Below are 25,101 nucleotides of genomic sequence, written 5' to 3' on the forward strand. Positions count from 1 at the left end.
TACATTGGTGAAAACCAGTTCTGTGACCTGTCCCTACATAGCACAGCTTTATGCCAAGAACCACTGAATGTGTATTTTCTCCCTCCCAACAGCACAGGCATAGTCCTGGAATGATCTCCAGGGAGATCCACTGACTTGTTGCTAGACATCTAGGGTGGACTAGTCAGTAACATCATTACCAGTTCTGGTAGACCAGTAAGTGAAAACAGCTTAGTAAAACCAGCTTCCCACAAGCTCTTCCCCACCTCTTCACACCAGGATCTCTGTGCAATGGCAAATGAATTATCAGCAGCACATGCCAGTCCCTTAAGGCTATATTCACTGACACTGCCCATGGTTTGTATAAGGCAGACTGTCTTGTGTGGTAGGGAAATAAGATGTCACAAGCACTTGATTATAGCAGTAACTATTTGACAGAAAGAAAATTAAATCCCTTAATGACCATCATACAACTTTGTTTTGATAAAGCAGTGGGGTCTTGGTGTGGCTGCACAACTAGGGAAGCTAAATCCCAAGAAATGACCTGCCTTGTCCTGCCTTGAGATAGCCCCACACTGCCAGCCAGTGCTTCATGTTTGCAAGACGTGAAACCACAGAGCCCACCCCAACAGATGGGGATTCAGTGAATCCCGTCACGTCACACGTGATAACTGGATCTTTGGCTCAGGATATCCTGAGAGCATCAATGTAAATATAAGGTCACGCAGGATCAGTTGGTTAGGGAGTCATCAGAGTGAAGATCCTCCATTCCACAACAACAAGGAAAAGAGCTTCCCAGCAACCCCTATATTTTTCGACACAAAGAGAAACAGAACTGAAAGCCCTTTTGGGCCAGTAGTGGTCTACAAAGGAGTAATGAGACTTTTTCCACACATCACAGTACAATGTTGCATACAGTCAGTTTTGGGTGGTCTTGCCACCAGCCACCTACCTGGAACAAATCCTTTTTCCCTAAAACAATTTTTTCCAGCAAGTTTTCCTGCATGAACAGCAAGCAGGTGACATCTGCAGTAGACAGACACATATGTTTGCCCCTAATCTTATAACCACAGCTTTACACTCTCATTTTGTTTTGGTTTTAGTTTTTTTTTTTGTTTTCGGGGTTTTTTTTTTCCCTGCACTTACTAAGAACCTGAGAAGTTTTTAGTAAAAAGCTGTTGTTGCTGTCTTCAACTTTTTTATAGTTCTCTTTTTGTATCAGGACTCTTGAAAATGAGGGACTCATTTACTGGCCTGGCTCAAGCAGAGCTTGTGCAGGTGCTGTGTACCAATAAAGGAATTTCTACAATTTGGAGACTGCAGACCTATAAAAAAGAGTATAAGAACTGCTATGCTGAATCAGACCCAGAATCTTGCCTCCAACATCAGCTAGCAGTAAACATTTAAAGCAGCATATGAATAAGAAGACAGCACATTCATCCAATCTCATCCCTCTAAGTTTGCACCCAGTAGGCAGTCTGGAAAACATCAGCGTCTGTGAAGAGGCTGACAAAGCAAATCTATCAAAGGTCCTGTTCTTCATTATATGACATGGTTGCCAAATCCTTGTTAGATCCTCACAGCTCATTTTGTCCTTGCTTTCCACATTCATGCTCCTGTGCTGGGAGCTTTGTGAGCTCTGCAGTAATGGTGATAGCATAGTTCAGGAAGGAAAATATAGGCTATGGCCAGGAACAATGTGCAGTAGGAGGAAAACATACGTTGATAAGGTCTGTGACAGTGGCTGACTAGAATTATTGCAGGCTGATCCCTTACCTTTAAACCTGTCATCTGAGTCACTCTCACTCTCGCTGTTCTCATCTGCAGAGGGGATAGAGGGATCAGTTAATACAAAACCAAAGCAAACAAACTTGGTTTACTGTAGTGAAACTGGGAAAAATCATATCTCACACTGAGCCATGCAAGCTCTCTCCTCAGTTTTAAAATATCTTGAAATAAACAGTTTGAATGACTCCTTAGATTGTGTTTTCCTTGGATTAAGCTTCAATTTTGCTTGAGAATAAGAGCTTTGTTTTGATGAAAGTGTAAAATTCATTCTCCATTATGGCAACTGGTTGCAGTGAACCCCCATCTGTGCTACGCTACAGAGGTGAATGTGCCATTTGGAAAATGGATTTTAACCCTTCCACTTCTTTTTCAGGCTACTTGAAAAAAACAAGTTATGCCGCACTTGAGAAGTCAAAGCCTTATGCACTTTGTCTGTCCGGGCAACACTTTCAATCACCAGAACTCACCAAACTGAGCGAGAGTATCATGCAAAAGTAATCTTATGACGAGATGCATTTCTGAGGTGTACATGCATTAAAGCTCTATTGTACTCCTGCTACAAACGCGCCCTGAATTTGCTTTTGGCCCCTGCTTTTCCAGAAGCAGCCTGAAGTGCAATGTGAGTCACATTCACATGCCAGGAAAAAGCATGAGTGAATTACAAGGTCAAAACCGTGAATTTTGGACAAAACTTACAGAAGCAAACTACTCAGAAAGTGAACTGAAGAAGCAGCTGGTTAATTCTAGCTGTTCATAGGATGAATAGGAGAGACAATGCTGAGAATCTCGTTTATTTTTAGCTCATCCCCATTTTCTCCTCTTGCAGACAGAAATTTATCATTGTTTGGAGAAGAAAATTCTAAACAAAGTAGAGCCCAGGGGAGATGTGGAGGAAAGAAGAGAGTCTCTTAATCCTGTAACATTCAAATGGACTCACTGAACTGTGATGCTCATGTCATACCTCGTAGGGACGCTGTCTCAATATTGGACATAGAAAGTTTCTTCAGTCGTTTTTTCCCTCTTTTTGCACTGTAGATGGAATTAATTCTTTGGACAAGCTGCAAAATAAGAAAATGAGGAATCACTAAGACCAAACACTTTTCTGCTAGGAGACTTCTAATTAATCTATCCAAACAAAGAATTTGTCCATGGATGACAGGCCAGCTGAAGCCCCCAAAGCCTTTACTATTTCAAAGTGCATTTCTGATCTCCCTTCTTTTGAATCCCATTTGTTTGAAACACTGATTTCGAGTCTCCCTCCCTTTCCTATGGATGTATTTAAAAAAACAATTAAATTACTCAGAATCCTAAATTCCATTTTCAAGATTTGTAGACATTTTCAATAAAAGCCCAATGAGCCTGAGGATTCAAAGGCAGCTGTTATTCTCTATCACCTCATTCCTCTCTCTCTGTGCTATTGTTTCTCTCTTCACTTGCATTGTCTAAGTAGCAGCAATCCGTTAGCCATTTCCAACTTTGCCAAACTTTCATGAACCCTAAGATCATATTCTCATTTTGAAGAGTAACGTGTTAGTACTTCTCTGAACTGAGATGTTAGTGTGTTCAAATAAGCACAGAAGGAGATGGCCCTGACTTTCTAAAGCCCTTTCAGGTAGAGAGTGAACCAGCTGCTTTGAAGCTACATCATACCAGCTGAGGATCTGGTCCATATGGGCTTCTGCTCCCTTCCCTTCCAACTCATGCTGTATCTACCTTACTTCAGAGGCATTGGATCTACTTTCTCCAATCTTATCCTTATCTACAAAAGTATTTTGAAGTTAGCTACTAGTGCTGCCTCTAGCTGGCTTTAGCCCACACTAGAATTTTACCTCCTGGTAACTCCTGACTTCCCTCAGTAGGGCTAATGCAGATAATAACTGTCTGCCTAAAAATATCTGAGTTGATGGAAAATATTAATGAGATTACTTGTGTTTAGTTCCTTCAACAAGAGGTTGGGATTACTAAGAATTTGTAATTAAGCAGAGTATTATAACTTCTAAAGAGTCATAAATATAGAATCATAGAATCATTTTGGCTGGAACAGACCCTTAAGATCAACAGGTCCAATCATAACCTAAATCTAGCACTAAACCATGTCCCTAAGAACCTCATCTATACATCTTATAGAATGTAGCAATTAATCTTCATAAAGTTTTTATCAGTCAAGAATAGTATATTTCAATCCATAGCAGCTTTACTTATAGAACTATAATACAATTTGCAAAAGCTGTTTTACCTCAGCTTGCAGAGAGAAATAAACTCAGTGAGAGAAACCAATTCACTGCAGGCACAATAGAAAGTCAGGAACAGATCACAGACTGGAACGAAAACTCACAGAACCCCTCCAGCAGAGGTGAAAGGTCTAGCCTAGAATGGATAGTATGAAGTGTTGGCTAAAGGCTGGATGGTGACCTAGCCTCAGGATGAGCCTCATCACGCTGGCAGTACCTTTGGGATCCTCCTGGCCCGCCGTGTCGACAGCAGCTCGCTTGCGGTGCTCAGGCTGTCCTCGTTGAGGCTGGAAGGGGAGGAGGGGATGCCAAGCTGAGCCAGCAGCAGCATGTCGTCGTGGCTGTGCCTCTTGGGCAGCCGTGGTAAGCGGTGGCTCTTCCTTTCTGACCAGTTCCCGATGCGCAGAGACTGGCTGCTGGGCTTCGAAGGGAGCTGCAGGAACAACAACAGCTTGAGCTCTTCCCTTTCGCAGCAACACTTAGTGCACAGGCAGCTCTATGAGTGAGCGATGGCCACACAAGGACATCAAGCCAGGTGAGCCACTACTCCGTGGGATACGTGCAAAGAGAGGGTTCAAGGTCAAAATGAAGAGACAGGGGTCAGTATCTACGACTTCAAAGTCAAAAAAAATAACCCAATAATACTTTCGGCTTTGGTGAATTTCCATGCTCCCACATCACATCAACTCTATAAGCCTTCAAACCTAACATGAAGGTTTGGCTAACATTGGAACAGTGACTCGATGGGCCTGATCTATCTCACTTGCAGTAGTGAAAATCAAGAGCAATTACAATTGAACTTGCTATTTATCCTAGGGAAAAAAGCAGAAAATCAAGCTTGCTATATTTCCATGGTATTAAGATGTTTTAGTATCTCCCAGCGTGCAGAGGTGTGGTTACAGCTTTGTCCTGCATTTGCAAAGAATTCCCTTTAAAACCCAAAACTGTTCTCATTGCAGGGGGAAGGGAGAAGCTCACTGACAGGATTAAGCACCAAGTAACAGCTGTCTTTAAAAAACTGGGGCTCTTTTGGCCATTCAAGCCCTTCAAGCAGCTCTGCCCAGCTCTCACAAAGGTTAATGGGCAGGCTGGCAAGGCCATGTCCTGCCTTCTCCTCCCAAACACAAACACTGTAAGAAGTTCAACCAGCATGTCTAAAAGAAAGTACTATTATGTCAAAGAGCTGTCGATTGGCATTTGCTAATATCCTATTAACAGTATTATGAGCTATAAGCGTGCAGTAATAAATGTCCCATTTGTTCTTCTTGGAGGCCTCAACTATCAGAGTGCCATACTATCTGGGGTTAAGTGCAGGTGTTTCTATATGTGTGGGGTTTGCATCACAAATACAGTGTCATAAATAAAACATTCCTGTTATATCTGGTGACTTCAAAAACTGCAAGTAACAAATGGGAAAGGAGAAGACACACTGAGATTCAAAATGACCACAAGCCCATGTTTCTGAGGTCTCTGCTTACCACAGGTTAGCATGGCAGGAAAGTCTCCAGCAGTCTATAGTTTAATGAAAGAAATTCTTTTCAGCAATGATCTTTGAAAGCCTGCTGACCTCCTGATCTCTTCCATCTTGTTTATCATCATCCACGACTGAAAAGTTGCTAATGTTGCTAATCCAGCCATGTTGCTATGCTGGAAAAACTGGGTGATAAATCGTTGCCAAAGCTGACATTCTTCAGGAAATTGAGACTTTTCTATTTCTGGTCATTGGAGAATTACCCAGGCCCATAGCTGACCTGCTCTTAGTGTCTCTTCGCTTTACATATCAGCACAATGACAGCACAACTATAGCAGGACTGACTCCTGGCAGGAAACTCCTGGCAGCATTTCAAAAAGAAGCTACCAGAACAAAGATAGCCTTGCTGCAAAGATACCAGAGAGTACTTATTTACTGAGCAACTTTATCAAAGTCATTTTAATCTTCGGTCACCCAGTGTAAAACAGACAGTGATAGTACCTTACTATGGACTTACAGGGTTCCCACTCTAATAAAACACCCTGTTGGATCTTCTAGATGCTACACAATTCCTGTTAACACACACACAACCCAGAATAATTGTTAAACATAATAGTATGTCTCCACTACGAGGTTATCTTTGTGGCTGCGGTTTCTGTTTCTCCTTATTCTGCCTGGTTACTACTTTCCACTTGTTCCCTTTTCTGTAGCTTTGCTGAAATAATTCCTGTTTTACAAATGATGTGTTTGGTGCATACTAAGAAACCTGGTGATACTTTTTCTTTTGGACTGTGATGCTCACATGCACAAAAAATAAGTGAAAGAAAATACATTCAGTTTTGTTTTAGGTCTCCTTAGAAGACAAAAAAGTAAATTGTTGTGACCTGTTCTTCATCTGCAAATTTTCTGTTGATTCAATACAAAACAAGAGCTCCTTTAAAGGGCATTTTGAATCTCAAAATTAAGTATGTGATGAAATTTATATTTTTCCTTATGAACACAAATATCCCGTAAACAACAAAGCAACCTGGCATTTCATAGCTTTCACAAAAAAACAGACTGCTTTGGAAAATTCACCACAAAATGGAAAGTCTGCACAGTTCCTGGTCTTTTACTTGATGCTGTAAACACAACTTGTACAGCCTTGTTAAATGCAGACACTCAGATTTTTCTGATTATTTTATTATTTGTTTATCTATTAGGAGGGCATACTTGGCCTCCTCCATTTTACAATAAAGCATGCCACACTACGTACTTCATATGAGCACAGTCACAATGGGCCTCACGTAACAATACGTGGGGAGATTAAGCAGCCAACTTTTTCCCTCCTGTCCCTAGTGAAAGCCCGGCAGCAAACGCAGGGTCAATGCACAGAGAGGTGCAGTCATACAAATAACTTAGGGCCAGATTCAGCTCACAAACCACCGGTGGAAGGATTCTGCTCAAACTCATCAGGGACCAGCACAAAGAGCCATCAGCTGCCGCAGCGCTGAGCCTCTGCGCTGCGGCTGCCAACAGCGTTCCCAGCGACCACTTATGCATTCGATCGCGCTCTTTTTTCCAGCCACCCTTTCTCATTCGTCACGGCTGCTCTTCCTCCTATGCCACGACCGATTTTCACGCAGAAGTTTTAAGCGGGCTTCAAGCCGGTACCTGGGGAGGTGATGTGTATTTCCTGTCCTGCGGCGCCCACATCCTGTGCAAGGAATCCAGGGAATTCTCCGAGAGCTGATGGGATTTTCGGCCCGCGTGACGGCCCTTCAGCTCCACATCCTCGTATGGGTTTTCCTTGGGTGACTCGCCTTCATGTTTTGTTTGGTTTTTTTTTTTTCCAAGAAAAGGAAAACAGACAGGAATGTAAAGTTAAAAAAAATCATGTGAACCAAGTGAAAAGCTTTTAGAAAAGCTTCTCGGCTTTCAGCATGACTCATCCCTCGAGCTGCAGCTGGAACTATTTGGAAGAGAACTTGGCTATGAGGTTGGCAAGTTTCTTTGGGGTTTTTTACTACCTTTTTTTTTTTTTAAATAAAATGCAAAGATTTCACTAGACGTGCTTCTGAGCATCCGCAGCTGTGGAAAATTTATTGATATATAAAAGCTAAGGCACAGAACTACTTTAAAGTGTATCAGTAGATTTTGTAAATCTATAGCAGCCACTCACAAGGTGAAGTGAATAGCAATAAATAACTTTTCTCAACATACCACCCTAACACACAGTAAGACAACTTCTATTCTATGCTACCTTCACTTTTTTCTTCCCCTGAGAGAAGGCAAAGACAGAATAAACACTTCAACTCAGAGAGAGGAATGGAAAATGTAAAAGATGAGGGAAGAATTTCTGCCCTGACCATACTACATCCTCGAAGTGTTCTTTAAAGCACATCATGCCTTCTAATTAAGCAGCTATTCATTTCAAATTCCGTAAAATTAATGTATCCCAGAAGGAAACTCATTCTGCCAGTTATATACAGAGGCTTGAACAGCTAAGCACTAAATAAGACATACATGAAAAATACATCAAAAAGCAGACTGCAATCTTTGAATTTTTAGCATTTGAAAACCCGAACCAAAATGTATACTCCAGATTTGAGTTCCAGTACCCCTGGGCAGCCTAAGGACCAGTGGAATAACCCACCATCTCAAAATTCCTGAACTGACTAAACCTCTCACTGAACCAAGAAGCATGAAGATGAATGAGTGGCATCAGTAAAATGAACGTTTTGAATCCATTTCTTCCGACAGTTTATCATCAGCAACTGGTTTAGAACTTCAGGTTCTTCAAACACATGCTCCTTCCAGTTTTCCAACTATCTTACACAGAAAAACATCTCCAAAAGAGTAATCTACTGAAATTCAAGATTTGAATTTGCAGGAACTTGAAACATGCAGGAAGTTCAAAGCTTTTGAACCAACTTGCTTTTAGGTTTTATATCTAAAGATTACTCTAAAACTCATGGGTTTAGTACAATATATATTGCAATACAAGCTACTAAATATAGGAAATTCAGATTTTAGTTCATACTATATCAATTAAGAACTGAGGACAGGAAGATATAGCATGGTTTATTATTCACACCATTACAGAAAATATTCACTGCTTTTACAGAGATGACCAGCTAAGGCACAGGTGTTTTCAATGAGAGCAAGGCCTGGATTAATACCCAGTTTGTCTGACTACCAGTTTTTTTGGTGCTAAACAGAATATTGCATTTCTTCATTGTATGATAGAGCACAAAAGTAGTTTGTGCTTTCTGCTTCATTGTTAGGCCTGGAAGCGTGAGACTGCTTGATTCATCAATTATAGCAATACAAGCTTTTGCTTAGCAAGTTCATCTATTCACAATACAAGTAAAAATACGGTTTTGCATCACCCTAATGATTTCTGGTTAAATATAAGCACAAGAATGAATGTTTTAGCTTTGTTTAATTAGAAGCCTGAATAACTGGTGCTCTTGAAGAATGTTTGAATTGGCAATCACAGCTTATTATATCATCCAGAGAGAATCTGCTTCTAGAGGTTGCACTATCGTCACAGCCAATCTGCCTGCCACACGGGAGGAACACCCCCAGGTGCACGGGCTACTTAGAAGAAAAACCTTTTGATTAATGCAATGAGTGGGATAAATCTTAAGCAACAAATAGTCCTACAAAAATTTAAAGCTACAAATGTTCTAGGTGGACTATGGAATTGATTGATTCCTTCTGTAGGAAGAAAAATAAATAGATACTGTGCACTAATTCTATTACTTGTAAACTCTAGAGCTCTAGATATGATAATCATAACAACACTAAATGGTCAGCTTCACAAAATGTTGTTGCTTACAGCTAATTGGACTGTACTGGCATAATAAAATTTCTTGTAAGCTCAAGTCAAGTATATGTCAAGTAAGTATTTTCGGATGAATGAACAGATTTCAAAATAACTTGCTACGTTACACAGTGCTTAAACATATGCTTCCTTGTGAAAACAAAGTTATTATGTTAGTCTGCATGGTATCCAAACTCCTGAGAAGAAACAATCTCATCAGTTGAAAAGAAAACTTTTGTGAAATGTAAAGCGTTTAAAAGTTTTAGGGTGATTCTCTTTCCAAGACACAATGTAAAACAGAATTGCTTGAACCCAGTTAAACTCAGCATTTCTAATGTTGACCTAAAATATTAAGTATAGAAACAGGCCCAGGGAAGTCTTGGATGAGAGGAGAGGGCGGAGCAAGGAACCATGAGCAGAGGCTGCTTTTCTGACTCAGATTTTCTACCAAAAGAAAGCTCAGGCCAAATTCCTCTTTAGTGTAATGTGGAGGTCACTGGAGAAACCACAGGCTTTTAACCCTTTCCCTAGAGCTGTGAGAGTTTCTTCAGATGACTGGTTTGCTGTTGAAGAACACTTGTTTCTTTTATTTTTCTCATTTGCTTAAAAATTATCTCATGTTTTCTTTTCACTTTGATGTTATGCCTTCAGAACAAATATGTCTCACCTATTCCTTTTTTTTTTTTTTTTTAAGAATAAACTTCCCCACCAAATCTCTGATAATGAAATATTCTGATCACTCTGAAATAATCTGGTTTTGCTGATTTGGCATTTAAACATAGCACTTGGTTCAGCCAGTGAACGAAAAGAGACAATTTATTTGTCTAGGTCTTCAGTGATTTTAAAACCTTAGACAACCACCATTTTTTAGTATATATACACTCACCAGGGTGGATGAGACCAAAATAGTAGATATGCAAAAAGCGCATTAGGCAGCCCAGACAGACTGGTTTCTGGGTGCCAAGAGTAGTACGGGACAAGTGACAAGAAACTCAAGAAGGCCAGCAGGCTAAAAAGATGTGGGAGGGTCCTGAACTGCCTTAGAGTAGCGTTTAACCCCACCGCTCTGCACTGTGACTCCTTTCCACAGGAGAAAGACCTGGGAACTGACGGCCACCAGCAGCTGTAGGTCCCACACTGGAGCGAAGCTCTGGGGACAGGGCTGCGGCGGTGGCCACCGCTGCTGCTGCACAACAAAACAAAGAAATCTTCCGTACAGCTGGGCTGGCCCATAGGTTTGCAGCTTTGATCTCTGCATTTCACCTCAACACCATCAATGCTTTAGTCCCAATGCCCAGGCAAGGAATGTTCCCAATCTGCCAGCTGCAGTGCTTTTGCATTCATTTGGATGTGCTGCAAAAGGAAAACATATTTACAATGAAAAAGCAAGGAAACATTCTTGTTCCTTACATATGGATGTTTCTGTTGGAAGCCAAAAGGGGAAACATTATGCAGTATAGAGGCCAGGCTTGTCTTAGTGAGGCTGATCCAACTGCCACCCAAGACAAGAGCAAACTATCAGTGACTTCAAAGGAAGCTGAATCAGACCCCCAGAATGCGTATGGTCACATGAAGAGCAAGCCTTTGGCAAATACTCTCTCTAATCACCATCCCTACTTCCAGATCAGTTCCCTTTACAAGCATTTTTTTCAACTTTCCCATTCTCTTGAATTCTACGTATCAAACTGCTGAGTTAACACGGGACATTTATCTACATGACAATTATCTCCAGAAGATTTCACAGGCAATTTAATGACTGGTCCATGGGGAAAAGAAAAAAAAGAAAGATAAAATAACCAGTGATCTTTAGGAAAGGAATGCAGCGCCTTGAGCTTAAGCATGGATAAGTTTCCTCCAGTGGTTGCAATTCCTCACTCGGTGATGCTCTGCGAGTCAGCCCCACCGAGCCCTGGGGCAGCACATGATGTTCCGCTGCTCAGCGTCTCCCACGTGGTGAATGGGAAGCAGAGGCAGACTCGGCAAGCCTGCCTCATGCTGAGAAAAGAGTGAAAATAAGGCCAAGAGGGAAAAAAAAAATGCAGGCAGACACTACCCTATAAATGGCAGAAAGCAAGGAAATGCATCACTTCTTTCTAGATGGGAGAAACAATTATCAGAGGAATAAAGTGGTTCACTGAATGCTGATTATACCTCCTGCCTTTGCACTGCCTGGAAGTGAGAAGGATCGAACAGCAGGCATACAGTAAGGGAAAGGGCTTATCAAATGGTGCCTTGGGTGTCTAAATTAGGAGCCAATGTTCACAGAGGAGATACCATCTCCAAAGGGTGACGCCAAGTGCCCAGGCTTGGAGCTTATTGCCTTCCCTGCTCACTACGCAGAAAGTCCAGGCCCCTGAGCTGTATGGTTGAGTTGGACAGAGTCAGCACCTCAAATGGCAAAGTGTGTATGTCCTGCATACCAGAGTATGTGCACAAAATATAGGGCAATGAATGTATTTTACGATATAATGAGCTGGGAGCTGAAAACTTCAGCTGCCATCGCAGAAGAGGCTTGGGAAAAAGCAGTACATACTTCCAGAAGCAAGGAGCTGGAAATAATGGCAATAAAGCAGCAGAAAAAGAAGCCCAGATAAGCAGAATCAGGACTGAATATCAGACTAGTGAAAATACCCAAGTGAGCTGTCTGTAAGAACCTCTCATCCTCTGGCTCCTATCCCCTCAACGTTTTGCAGTGTTTCTATAACAGACACAAGGTACATCATCAACACCTTTCCACACATAATCCCTCTGATGGCATCTACAAATCCTTGAACTACATTTTTGCCCTCTGCTCATGACCTCTGTGCAGTTGTAGATGTAGCCCAATGCATCCAGCTCACGCACATTTGGTACACACACGCCCTTGCAGAAGATTAAGATGGAATACAACTGGACAAGGGAGAAGGAAGCAGGAAAGGGTGGCTGAGGAATTCTGCTTTTGCTGCTGTTAAAGAGGAGGCAATGGGAATGAACCTCTGAGCGCAAACACTGCATGAGGGAACAGCACAGGATTCATGTGCTGATGCCAAGACTCTCCGGCATCTCTGGGCACTTAAGTCCAAAGAACTGCTCAATGGTGAGAATCCAGGTGCCTAAGTATTACTCATTCATTTTTTTCATAAAATTGCGCAAATGCAGATTCACATGGCCAGTGCTGGAGGAAAACTCAGCCACTGGGATGTTTATGAGCATGCTCAGATCAAATGCATGAAAACCACAAAATCTTCAAAGTCTCATAAAGTATCTGAGCTTACATCTTTAGCACATAGATGAGCTCTTTCAACATCAGAGAATCTGCAACTGTGCATCTCAGCTGAGGAATTTACCCCAGGAATCTGCAGAAAGAGGAACTATTGCAATATCAAATGACAGCTAAGGCACATTATAACTGCTTTGAAAAGCTATTGCTGAACAGTACTAAGTTACAGACCAGGGGTGTCAAACTCATTTTCACCGGGGTCCACATCAGCCTCGTGCTTGCCTTCAAAGGGCCAAATGTAATTTTAGGACTGTATAAATGTAGGAGTAGTTGTATTTATTGCCCCTAGTGAAAATGAGTTTGACACCCCTGTTATAGACCATCCTACCACCCAGTGTATGAGCTCAGTACCATGTTCTCAGGGAAGTAACACAGCATCTACAACACACAGAGTGACAAGTCTAAAATGCAATCAGCCTTTTGAGCCCTGGTCCATAGAGTTTGTAGGCAACAGCCTGTGCTTTCTGAACTTTTCCAGTTTTGCTTTGCCTTGCAATAAGCAGAAGAAACACTGAAGAGACTTTCAGCTCCCTACTATCTCCACAGGGACTGCAAGAGCTTGGAGTTGTAAACACAATGAAGCATTAAATGGAGAAGAATTAGGATGGCTGATAAATGAATAAGAAATTTCACCCCCCAAAAATTACCCACGTAACACTCAGTTCAAAATCATGTGCATGAAAACATCTGATGTGCAACTGTTAGCACAGTACAGCATCAGCATGCATAAACTGCTTGCACTTCACACAGGTTTAACCCTGCTGACTTCAATACAGTCTCTGAATTTAAACTAGGATTTGGGAGAGCATCCTCATGGCCATTTTACTCTCTCTTTTACTAACCTGCAGCATTGACTAGAAAACCGGGTGATAAAGCTGACAGAGGCTGTCAATGAAGCTGTAGCGGATGGTATAGCTGTGAGACAGACTCATCAGAGAAAACTGGAGATCTAAATAAAGCATGAGATGATTATTAAAAATAACTGAAATCCATACATCCCAATGTAGAAACAAAGCAGCAAGCTGATCATCAATAGGATCAGACATCTGGAGTATTTGGTCTTTCTCTGACAGTCCCATATGGATACTATTAGATTTAATGTGCTCTGGCTGCCATTACCCTACAGTGTCTATTATTAAAATTGCCACTATTACACTTTCCAAAAACTCACATGCTTTTTAGACTGGGAGAGGCAGACTGGGAGTGAAGAAGAAGACAGGAACATACGTTTCCCTGATCACTGCCTGCACCATCATTCTGTAGCAGCCCTAGCTCTGACTTTGAGTCACAACTATCCAGAGACTGACTAACAACCCAAAATGTTTTCAGAGAAGCAACTAGCACAGCACGGCTGGCAGAGGTGCAATGTCTCTGAGTTTGCTTCAGCTCACAGCAGCCCAGCAATGCCAGATTCTCTCAGGTTTGTACAACCCTTTTGATGTGAGACAATAGTGTGACAGACAATAATATGATATGAAAGCATGACAGGCAATAATGTGATATGTGGTGACAGAATTTTACCGGAAAGATCAGCTTGCTGTCTTTTTAACCTTTTTCCACATTTACTGGAAGAACTTTGCAAATGTTCTAATTTGAAAGCAAGGTCAAATTGCAGCATCTTCCAACTGGACCTCAGTCATAATTTCTGCAGCTCTTGGCACCCACAGTGGAGGATTCAGTAAAACAGCTAAATCATCCCATTTGTTACACGACAAGCACTATGTCCAATTTATATCAGAATTCAAAACAACTAACTGGTTTAGGAGAGATGAGGTGCCTTACCAGGAGGGATAAAGGGAATGACACACTGTTCTGGGCTCCACAAGGAAGGTTATGCCAGCGACATTCCCTCCACACTCCGGATCCTGCTTATGGGTCCACACCTGCCTCTTTTAACTGCTCAGCCACCCACCTGGGTTAGGTTGCCCTGACACTCTGCTTCATAATCCTGATTTGAGACATATTGCTCCATCTCCTCTCTTATGAGTTCTGACATATTGGGAAACAGCTCAGAGACCCAGATGTGTCTGTTCTTATCTCTCTGGAAAAGACTGTACTTACTCAAATACAACAACAATCTGGCCCTCATTAACATCAAGGAGAGATTACTACACCGAAGGATGGACATTTTGCTTCCTGGGTGATTATCTGAAACATGTATACAAGATCTATGTAGATATTATTTTACTAAACAAAAAAAAAAAAAAACCAAAACAAACAAACAAAACTCAACCAACCAAACCAACAAAACAAACAAAACCACACACACAGCAAATAACAAAGAAATGAACACCACACACACATTTTTCTAGGCCTTGTACTAATCTGGCAGGTTTGGGGCTTTAGAATGATTTCTATTTCACTCAGCTCTCTGACTTCAGAACTAGTTGTCCTGTTATAGGGCAGAAGTAAACAAGAAGTCAATTTGCCCCAAACTGAAGCTAGATACTCAAATTGACAGAGGAAAACAGTCGAACAGTTGTGTATAACTACGCTGTTTCACTTTTCAGTCACCTTGCGTGTCATTTTTAACAAGGGTTAATTATATACCTCCAGAAGCACGGTAATTAAGTTGCTATCAGCAGTCTAACTCCTCTTAAGATGAAAAAATATTTCTCAAGAGAAGTATCTAGCTATTGAAAGGGCTCAAAATCTCCTAAAGGTGAATCTGAACAAGCCCAGATTAGCAGAAGGGTGCATAAGAACCCTCCCCAGGAGGCCCAGCTGCTCTTCAGACCATGGACTGCAAGATGCTCCCATGGGAGTTTACCAGCAAGATCCAGTTCAGAAATTCATCCTGGTTTTGGAGATCTCACAGCAGTATCTCCTGGGGCATTGCTTTACTTTGTAGACTGCTTCAGCTCTAGCTGTCAAAGCAGACACGGTAGCTGTCAGCAGCTTGAACTGTCTCAGTTCTGCTGTTTGCTTCCTTTACTCACTTTTACCCACCTGGACAGATTTCCCATACAATGTAAGTGTCGCCTTTTATTTAAAGCAAATGTGAAACAATCTGACCTTGCTGACTGAGAGCTTCACAGGTACCATCAATTACTTCTCAACAAACACAAATACTGACAGGGATGGGCCTGAACCCAGGCTCTGCCTCTCAATGTTTCTTTCTGAGCTGGGAAGATGTCTGTATAACCATCAATCATGTGTGACTGACTCTAGTCTCCTCATTGACACAGAGAAACTGTGATGTGGAGACAGAGAGAAACGAAAAGATGGAACTGAGTTCCAAGGCAAGCTTTCAGGCTGGCCTCTGCTGACACGGACAATAGCAAAACCCTGGATGCAAAGTCCTGTGCTCTTTTAAAACCAGAAATCAACTGCTGAATCCCAGCTTAAAAATAAAAGATTTTCAACTTTTAACTTTGCATAACTGTGACATTGCCTGGAGGAAAGATTTTTTTCACAGAAATTAGTGCCAGTTGCCTGAACCACACACTTCTGACTATCCTTCCTTATCTGTCGCTCTTTAACAGCAATTCCAGCTGCTCAGGTTCATGTTCCAGCTGCTGGCATCTCCTTGAGAAGAGCATGTCCTCAGCCAGTGGGGATTTGATGGACTCCATCTTCTACAGTATGTCCTAAAATGTCAGCTAAAAAAATACCTGCATTTAATGAAGAAAGGAGCTCCATACTGCTGACTCTATCAATTGCAAGGCTAAAGGAGGGATGCATGGCCTAGTGATCTACACAGCACTGGGACCTGCCACCAAGCAGCTCTAACACAAGTTTTGGCACTGATGCCTATCATGCCTTTGGCAGGCCACCTGACTTCTGGTGTAAACCAGGCCTGGACATAAGTAACCGGCTGATGTCCCCAGACTTTGTGTTCCTAGGGACTCTGCTGCCTATGAAACACCAAAACTACCCCAGGGCCATAGCAGACACTTAGGTTCCTCCTCACAGGAATCTGATCAAGAGGATTAAACTACAAGATCAATTTCAGCCCTGGAGCAATTCTAGCAGATCTATGCCCTGAGAAAAGGTCTAGCATGAAGCCTGTCAAACAACACAGAAGAAGGGCTAATGTCACCCCAAACTCCAGGCACGTGCCAAGGCACATGCCAAGATGGACAGAGCATTGGGTTTGTTCACTGCAACCCAGCATGGTGACCACTCAAGAAAGCTTCAGCCACAAAGTCAAGCCAGTCCTGTCCCAAAGAAAAGCACAGCATAATCCCATCTGGGGACTCTAAAAGAAGGTAATTCATTAGCATTGTCTTTTATGTTAATTAGCAGAATTCTAAGAGTGTTTTGGGCCATTGCAATTTAGTGAGCAGGCACCAGAATTGCATGTGAGCCAGTCAGACAGAATGGGAACCTTCCTGGGGCAAGACCTCTCCACACTAATGTGGCTGAAATAAACCCATTCTTACACAAACTATTCTTATTGCACTATTAACATACTAAGTCTGTTAGAAGATGCATAACCTGATAGTCATATACCTGGGCTATGTGCTGAGTAGTCTACCTATGACTTCAAAAACAGCAGAGGAGCAAGAAAACCCATTAGTCACAGATCTCCAAGGAGGAAAAGCATTTTAGTCACTTTTATTCTTCTTAGGAAAAAAAAAAAAAAAGTTTTAAATGAAAGCCAGGCAGCTATAAGAGCAAATGACTCTTGTTTGGGCAGGGCAGACGGAGTTGTGCAACATCATAATAAACATTCTCATTCTGTAATGCAACACGCAGAGCCCGGCTGAACAATGTGTCTTGTATACATCTCTGTAGTGTCCTCTTAGAGGAAATCTCCATGTATTCTACTATGGCCAGCGCCCTGACGAGTTACAGAGTAAGAAGGCTTGCCTTGTCAAAGACGTTTTCCACTATATTTAATTTCTGAATTGTGAATTTCTCTTACAAACACAAACTATAATTTACATGGTTTTACTAGATATTAAGTTAAACTTAATATTGTGCCCTTAACTTTGCCTTCACTTTATGCACTTAGCTTTTTTTCATGGTGATAACCGCAGAATCACAGAATGTTAGGGATTGGAAGGGACCTCAAAAGATCATCCAGTCCAATCCCCCTGCTGGAGCAGGAACACCCAGATGAGGTTACACAGGAAGGTGTCCAGGCGGGTTTTGAATGTCTCCAGAGCAGGAGACTCCACAACCTCCCTGGGCAGCCTGTTCCAGTGTCTGTTACCATTACTGAGAAGAAGTTTCTTCTCAAATTTAAATGGAACCTCTTGTGTTCCAGTTTGAACCCATTACCCCTTGTCCTACCATTGGTTGTCACCAAGAAGAGCCTGGCTCCATCCTCATGACACTCACCCCTTAAATATTTATAAACATTAATAAGGTCACCCCTCAGTCTCCTCTTCTCCAAGCTAAATAGATCCAAGTGCTTTCTTCTAGACATCAGGTGAAAAATGCCTCAGACACACCAGAGATTAAATAACAATATTCAAATATCTAAATTGTATTTAGGGAAACAGACTGGAAAACTGAAACCATATGGTACATATGACAGGAAATACTGTTGTCCACAAACAGAGCAGAAGCAACTGTCCCAGACATCTCTTAATACCATGATAGTTTCTTGAATTTGCACAAAGCCAAGTATGGTTTCCCCAATTGGATTCATAAAGCCACATCAATTTTGGTCTGATTAAAGACTCATTCAAAACCACAAAAAGCAAAACAATGTTAAGTTTACTATGACTGCCACGTTCTTGTGAGTGCTAGTACAGAGGATGAATGAAGTCCACATGGTTCCTTGCACATGGAATACAGCTTTGATTAATATTAGGAATGTGCACCCTTTTATTGACTGCTTCTTGATTAATGCAGAATGGATCATTATGTTCCAATCCAATATCTGTCTTGAACTTAACACGCAGATATTTTGTCTCTTAAACTGTACAAAAATACTACAAAATTAAACAAAGCTTTTGGTTCTTGATGTTGCTGGATTTCAAAGCATAACCATTTTCGGTTTCAATGCACCTTAAAACTTCTTTTTTTTTTAAGTCAGGTCTCAAAATAATATAAACTAGCCACAGCAGTTCATCAGCGTCCTGGCCATTAAAGAAGAAAACAGCATCAGGACACCAGAAGAAAGACAAAGGCTTAGCTTGCATGTACGTCAGATGATGAGGACATGTAGTGACCTCAAAACCAATTACTCTAGTCCTAGCATTCACATGCCTAGAAGCTGGTTTTTGATCATTGTACTGGTCTGAGAGCCCTCATACCTTAACACAGTATATTGTAGATATCTCACATTACATATGTTTTTTAGAAGATACTCTCTGCTAGATAATTCACAACTTATCCACAGTTCTCCTTCACTTTCCAGTGAGGAAGAAATGTCCTGCTGAGGGGCACCAGGCTGGGGGACACAGTGACAGACAGGAGAGCTGGGCTGCTGTCCCAGGGGACCTCAGCAAGCTGAAGGAAGAGCTCAGCAGGAACTTGAGGAAGTTTAAGACAAATATAGTCTCATACATGGGTCAGACTAACCCTATGACAGTACATGGCGAGGCTGACTGGCCAGGGAGCAACTCTGCAAAAGAAGGGGCCTGGGGTCCCAGTGCGCAAGGAACTGAACATAAGGCATCAAAGTGTGCCTGTGGCAAGGAAGGTCAAGCACATCTCAGCCTGCACAAGCAAGAGTATGGCCAGCAAGTCACAGGAAGTGGTAATTCCTCTCTATTTGGCCCTTGCAATGGCACATCTGGAGTAATCACAGTACCAGAGAGTCATCACCAGACTGGAGATAGTCTACAGAAGGCTACCAAGTTGGCAGGGGGCTGGAGCATACAACATAAATGAGAAAAGGCTGATAAAACTGGGATGGTTTAGCCAAGAGAAATCAGGGGTCACAGGGATCTAACTGCTGTCCTCCACTACCTAGAAAGAGTTATAGAAAAGATGGTGCCAGACTGTTCTTGGCAGTGAAAGGATGAAAGACAAAGGTCACAAATAGCAACAAGCAGAAATCTGACTGGATAGAAAGAAAAAATCCTTCACAGTGATATCAAGAAAAAGTTCTTCGCAGTGGAAGTTAAGCAGTGGAGCAGGCTGCGCAGAGAGGTACCGGAACCACCCTCCTAAGATATTTTGAAAACTCAACCAGATGTAGCCCTGAGCAACCTGATTGAACTTTGAAAGTAGCCCTGCTCTGAACAGAGGTTGGACCAGCTGACTCTAGAATCCTTTCCAACCTGCATTTTTTTAATGATTCTGTCTCACAGTAGAGTACCTAGAGCGTTGCTCAAGTTCTGTAGCCTTTTTTTCTTGTGTTTCAACATTTATGTGCATTAAAAGTCTTAATTTTACATGGGATAGGATGGGAGGGGACTTTATTGAGTTTATTACTACACTAACAATGTTTTAACTACCTACAAAAGCTTTTAGGGAGGCAGGAGATTCAACTAGGTATAGACAAAAAAACCACCACCACCTTTAAGGTAACTGTTTGCAAAGAAAACCCAAAGCAGCAGTGACAGAGTCCTTTATAGCCCCAAAGCAGATGGAAATCTATAAAATAAACTCACTCTTACAGACACCTGGTCTGCATGAGTACAAAAGTGCTACTTAGAGGCTGGAGTCTAGCACTACTGGTATAAATTATGCAGATGTGATACACAAAACTACAATAGTTTCTTTAAAGCCAGAGATCAAACTATTTTGGCTTGTCTTTAATCATGCTTGACAGTTTATAAGAATTATACTAATTTGGTATTCCCCCCACACTGCCTGTATTGAATGAAGTGTTTGGAAAGAGGTTGTTAAAAAGCAGTATGAAACAATGAAGTTTTGTCTTTGTCCACAGATCTGAAATTTTGCATTCTCTTCCCACTGCCCTGCCAAAATGCCCAAATTATAATCTGCAGGGAGCTGTCTTATAGTTCCCTTGAGTTGGAAGAGCCCGTTATGATTTTGTTTTACTGAATCCAAGATTTCTTCTCATTTTAAGAGAGCTTCTTACTAGTCCTGAAGATTTTACTTTGACATCTGATAAATCAAAGCAAGGAAAAGAAGCATTACCATCTTACATCTTGACAGGTCCTGATAAATGACAAGCACTGTAATTAAGGCACAATAAATTTTCAACTGTCAATTGCATGGTGGTCTGACTGTTTGTAGAGAAGGCTGACAATCACATAAGGATGCTTGCCACAGAAACAGCTTTTTAGCATCTACATAAGCTCTCATTTTTATTAACAATCACTGAACAGCAGCATTTTATTTTGTGTTCTGGAAGCATTTTTTTGAATGGCATAGAGGGAGAGCACAGATGAAAATGGAAAAAGTAAATTCCTGTTTTCGCTGAGGTTGACAAGCTTGAGACACAATTTGGGTATAGGACAAAGAGCTCCAAGCTGCAATTTGTGGCCACTGCTGTATTGATATGACCATGAAGAGTTTTGTTCTCTCATCTTTGTTTGCCCTTCAAACATTTGTAAGCAGTATTACAGTGCCTCAGGTCCTGTTTTTACCAGACTAAACAAGCCCAGCTTATCAGTGTCTCTTCAGAGGACTTGTGCTCCAGGGCCCCTGACTATCTCGGTTGCCCTCCAGTTTTCAGTAGATAAAGGTTCATTGTCCAAAGTAAAACGAAGTGCCCTTTGTATCTCTTGTAATAATACAACACTGAAAGTGTTAAAAACAATGCAGATATTCATCACTTGTGTGGTAAATCTGTGCTCTGAAGGGCTGCCCAATTTTTGGTCATTATAACTTTTTTGATGTTAAAAGAATGTATGCATAGGCCATACATTTCCTTCTAAGACCAAAAGAAACATGTTTTTCTTGTGAAGCTTAATCAAAACAGCATTTTTGTTGTGCGTTCCTGATGGCTGTATAGCTAAAGGAAATTAATTTTTCTTTAACCAGCAACTGGGACTGAGGGGAGACGAGGAATGGCACTACGAACAGCTGCTATGGGGCAGTCCACACCGAGTCCTGAAAAGCTCAGGCTGACCACACAAGGCCTGTGGGGTTAATCTTGCTGTTGGATAGTTCTGTAACCACTATCTCAAGTTCAGTTCTTCACACTTCTACATCACTCAAGGCTTCAAGCCAAGGCCTCGATAAAAAGAATGATTTGGTTCTTGAAAGGCATCACAAAAAGCTGACCAAAAAGTTCATTTCCAACATCACTCAAAGAAATTCAAAGGAATCAAGACCTCCTGCATGCAGACAGAGAATTATGGTTGCACTGATGCATCTAACCCATTTACCCTCCATTTTAGTCCATTTTTACTGACAGCACTGAGTGTTCTTGCACAGAGCACATATTCAACAACGCACAGTCTGACCACAACTGCTCAACATCGCGCTGTGAGCCCGTGAACTGCAACAGGTTCTTACCTACAATGTCTTCATAGGCATTTTCTTCTAAAGTGCTCTTGGATCCAAATTTATGCTGGCTCTGAGTCCCATTTTCAGTTGGGGAGGAAGGGTACAGGGATTGCAGACTTGATGCATCCTCAAACTCAAAGGATTTTCTAAAGTTTAAAACAATAAGTAATTAGTAACTAGAATGCAAAATGACCCAAATATTTAGCTGAGCATTGTTTAGTAAGAAATATACAAAAAGTGACCAAAAGAAAAAAATTACACATCATGCTTTAAAGACTAACTTTTAGAGAACCTCAAGTCCTGTACTCACAGCAGTCTTTATATAGCAATCTGTGACACTTTCATGAGGCTGGAAGTATTGTTATCTCCATTATGTGGACAGGGAGAAAATACCAAGAAAGTGTGTGGTATTTTTCAAAGGTTACAGAGTAAGTTAACAGCACAGTCCTCACAAAAGAAATCGCTTTGCTCTTGCCAGGGGCCCCAGGAACATGTGGCCATTCCTTCTCAAAAAAAAAAGACATTTCTCTGGAGAGTGTTTCTCCTCTGGTTGCTCCGGGAGATGTAGCCCTGAGTTCAAAAACACATCTTCAGCCTCCAGATATGTTCCTGCATAAAGGTCAGCATACAAATGCCAAAGGCAGGCCGGTGTGAAAATCAGCCATTTCCCTTGCACGACCTGTGTCAAGCCCTGGCAGCAAAGGACAAAGCACGGAGGAAGTTAAGACACTCTGGGGTAGGCAAGCAGCCCAGACTGATGGCTGGGGACCCAGAGGTTTGGGCTTTCTGGCAGGAACGTAAGGGGCAACTGGTTCAGATGGTGATTAATCGCCTTTCACCCAAAGCTGTCCCAGTGCTGCCAAGCAGCTCTGGGTGATGAGGAGCCCAAGCCCTTCACATTCTCCAGTTTGCCCAACACTTGTTCTCTGAGGCAACACCTACACTGAAGTCAGGAGGTGCACAGTTTGCGTTGCAGCTGTACAAGGGCTAGCATTCATTTCATCTATTTAGGGCTGATGGTGAAATGGTATGAACATTGTGCTGAGAAGTGTGAATCCCACAGGCTTACGGGGCTGTGCAGATGCCCTGACTTCACTCATTGATACCCAAGCCAGATGAACAGTAAATCATCCTGCCATCAACCCCCTTTCCTCTTCTCCCCAGCTGGAGTCAAACACATGTTGATGGCACATCCGTATGGCAGCAGCAGAGTCTCTTGAGACATACTTCAGCCTGTTATTTGACTCAAGAATGTCCCTCCAAGCAGTACAGTGCCTATCATACAGACACTGCATTTGACAAGACCACCTCCTATTTGTCTGCTGGAGCAGACTTACGGGTCTGAGGCAGGCTTAGGAGACCCCTCTTCCTCCTTTCTGTAATCTTAAGAACAGTCAGGTCCCTGTTACGCACGCACATCAGGATAGCGGCAGAAACAAGCCATGTTTTCAGATTCAGACATCTGCTCCTCCACACCTTCTGGCAGTTATAAAGGATGCTTAGGCACTGAAGACATACCTGTGTATGAAATGAGACTCTCTAAAGGTGTTAAATATCCCACTCTCATAGATTTCAAGGAACCGCTACGATGCAGTGACACTGCATAGGACCATGGGAGTGGTTTTGTGGACTGGCACTCAGCTGTGGTCCAGGTGTCCCAAGCCTGTCCTGTGACACTCCTCTCTTGTGCTGTCTGTGCCAGAGGATCTCCAACCGCCAGGGAACATCCAGCTCACATCAATCTAAACTGTAGGAGCTACCGTGGGCAGGAGGTCCTCTGAATGCAGACTGGCTTTATGCCAGCAGGCAAATATGAGAGATTTTTTTTTCTCCATTTTATTATAATGTTGAATTACCCACCACAAACCGGTGTTTTCAACCAAAATATTGGAAAAATAAATATCCACAGTCCATTCTCGTGACATTCCAGTGAGTGCAAACCACACGTATGTTCAATCTGAAACACACAACTACAAGCTGTAGACATAATGAGTTACATCTGTTCTCCAACAGTTTAGAGACTGAGATTTCAATAACTAATATAAACAAAATACTGTCATTCTTAGATGACTGGTACGGTGTCAAGTGCTTTGTAAATGCTGGAGTTCTCCTTACTGGAACTAAAGGAAGGACAGTAGCAAAGACAATAAAGTTAAGATTTTATAAAGGATTTCCACCCAGCACAGAGTAGAAGTCAGATGGGCAAACCTGCAGTTTTAGGAGGTTGGATTTAGATTATCATTAATCAGAGGTAAGTCCAAAGAAATCACCAGACTACAGTAGGGTAAAGGTGTTACATGCAAATGGAAACCTACCCTGTACAATGTCAAACTGATTTGCGAGAATCATTGGGTATACGTGATTAACAGTGTAAAACCTACAACATATAATCCACTAATCACAACTTAAATTGATAAATAGTGCTGCTGTTTGGGGCTCATACCTACTAGCCCCACCCAGGACTAAAGCTCCATTGCTGAACCGTCCTGTTGTCTATCTCTGCTGTGATGGGAGACTGAACCCACAAAACAGACGATGCAAGCATGAATTGTACCCCTTCTTGAAAGAAGTTTTAAAACTTAATCTTGAAAAATCATTGTAAGAAAATTCTGTGGTTCTTAGAGGACTTGTATAGTCTCAAACGCAGTGTATGTACTCAGAGACTGACTTTAATCACTTAGCTGCAGGTCATACAGTGATTCTGTGCAAGAACTATCTTCTGTTATTCATCCCTCTCCACCGCCCACGCCACAGGCCATTTTACCACTTGCACCTTCATTTTCCAACTAAGGTTATAATTTATAGCTGAACATTCAAAAACTAATGTTTGTCTTCTGTACGTTGGAAATGCCATGCTGAACAAAATGAGGTCAGCTTCACTTCACAAACTCTTGTTAAAATCAAGATTTACTTCCTTGGACTGAGATTATTGCCAGAACTCAAAGAAAAGCACCGCTAATCAGAGCCTGGCTTTCCACATCCCTCTCCACCCCCCGCCTCTCTCAGAGAAACAACACACGTCACCAGAAGAGCTGTTTGATCCATTTGAGAAGCAGGTGTCTCTTGAAAGTAAAGAGCAGAATCTGAAGGCTCCTCTTCTCCTTTTCCTGCCTTAGCGTACTTCAGGTCAGGTTGTGCTGACATAAACTTTTAACTAATTGAGCTAACATCATGCACCAGATACTGAACTGATACTGTGCATTGAGATGCTGTTTAGCAGTTACTTGCAAAGCTTACC

General features: G+C 41.9%; 1 protein-coding gene across 1 annotated transcript in view; it reads right to left on the reverse strand.

Annotated features, from left to right (window-relative positions):
* The window catches only part of DENND2B (DENN domain containing 2B), a 174,583-nt gene that overhangs the window by 45,970 nt on the left and 103,512 nt on the right, over positions 1–25,101 (reverse strand). The window contains exons 4-8 of the mRNA XM_082059499.1: positions 21,873–22,009; positions 7,123–7,271; positions 4,216–4,431; positions 2,729–2,825; positions 1,756–1,800 (exon numbers count right to left, since the gene is read on the reverse strand). Coding sequence (XP_081915625.1) covers positions 1,756–1,800; positions 2,729–2,825; positions 4,216–4,431; positions 7,123–7,271; positions 21,873–22,009 — 644 coding nt within the window. The remainder of the gene's footprint in view (positions 1–1,755; positions 1,801–2,728; positions 2,826–4,215; positions 4,432–7,122; positions 7,272–21,872; positions 22,010–25,101) is intronic.

The sequence above is a fragment of the Streptopelia decaocto genome (assembly GCF_964273445.1).
Source record: "Streptopelia decaocto genome assembly, chromosome: 7".
Taxonomy (NCBI): Eukaryota; Metazoa; Chordata; class Aves; order Columbiformes; family Columbidae; genus Streptopelia; species Streptopelia decaocto.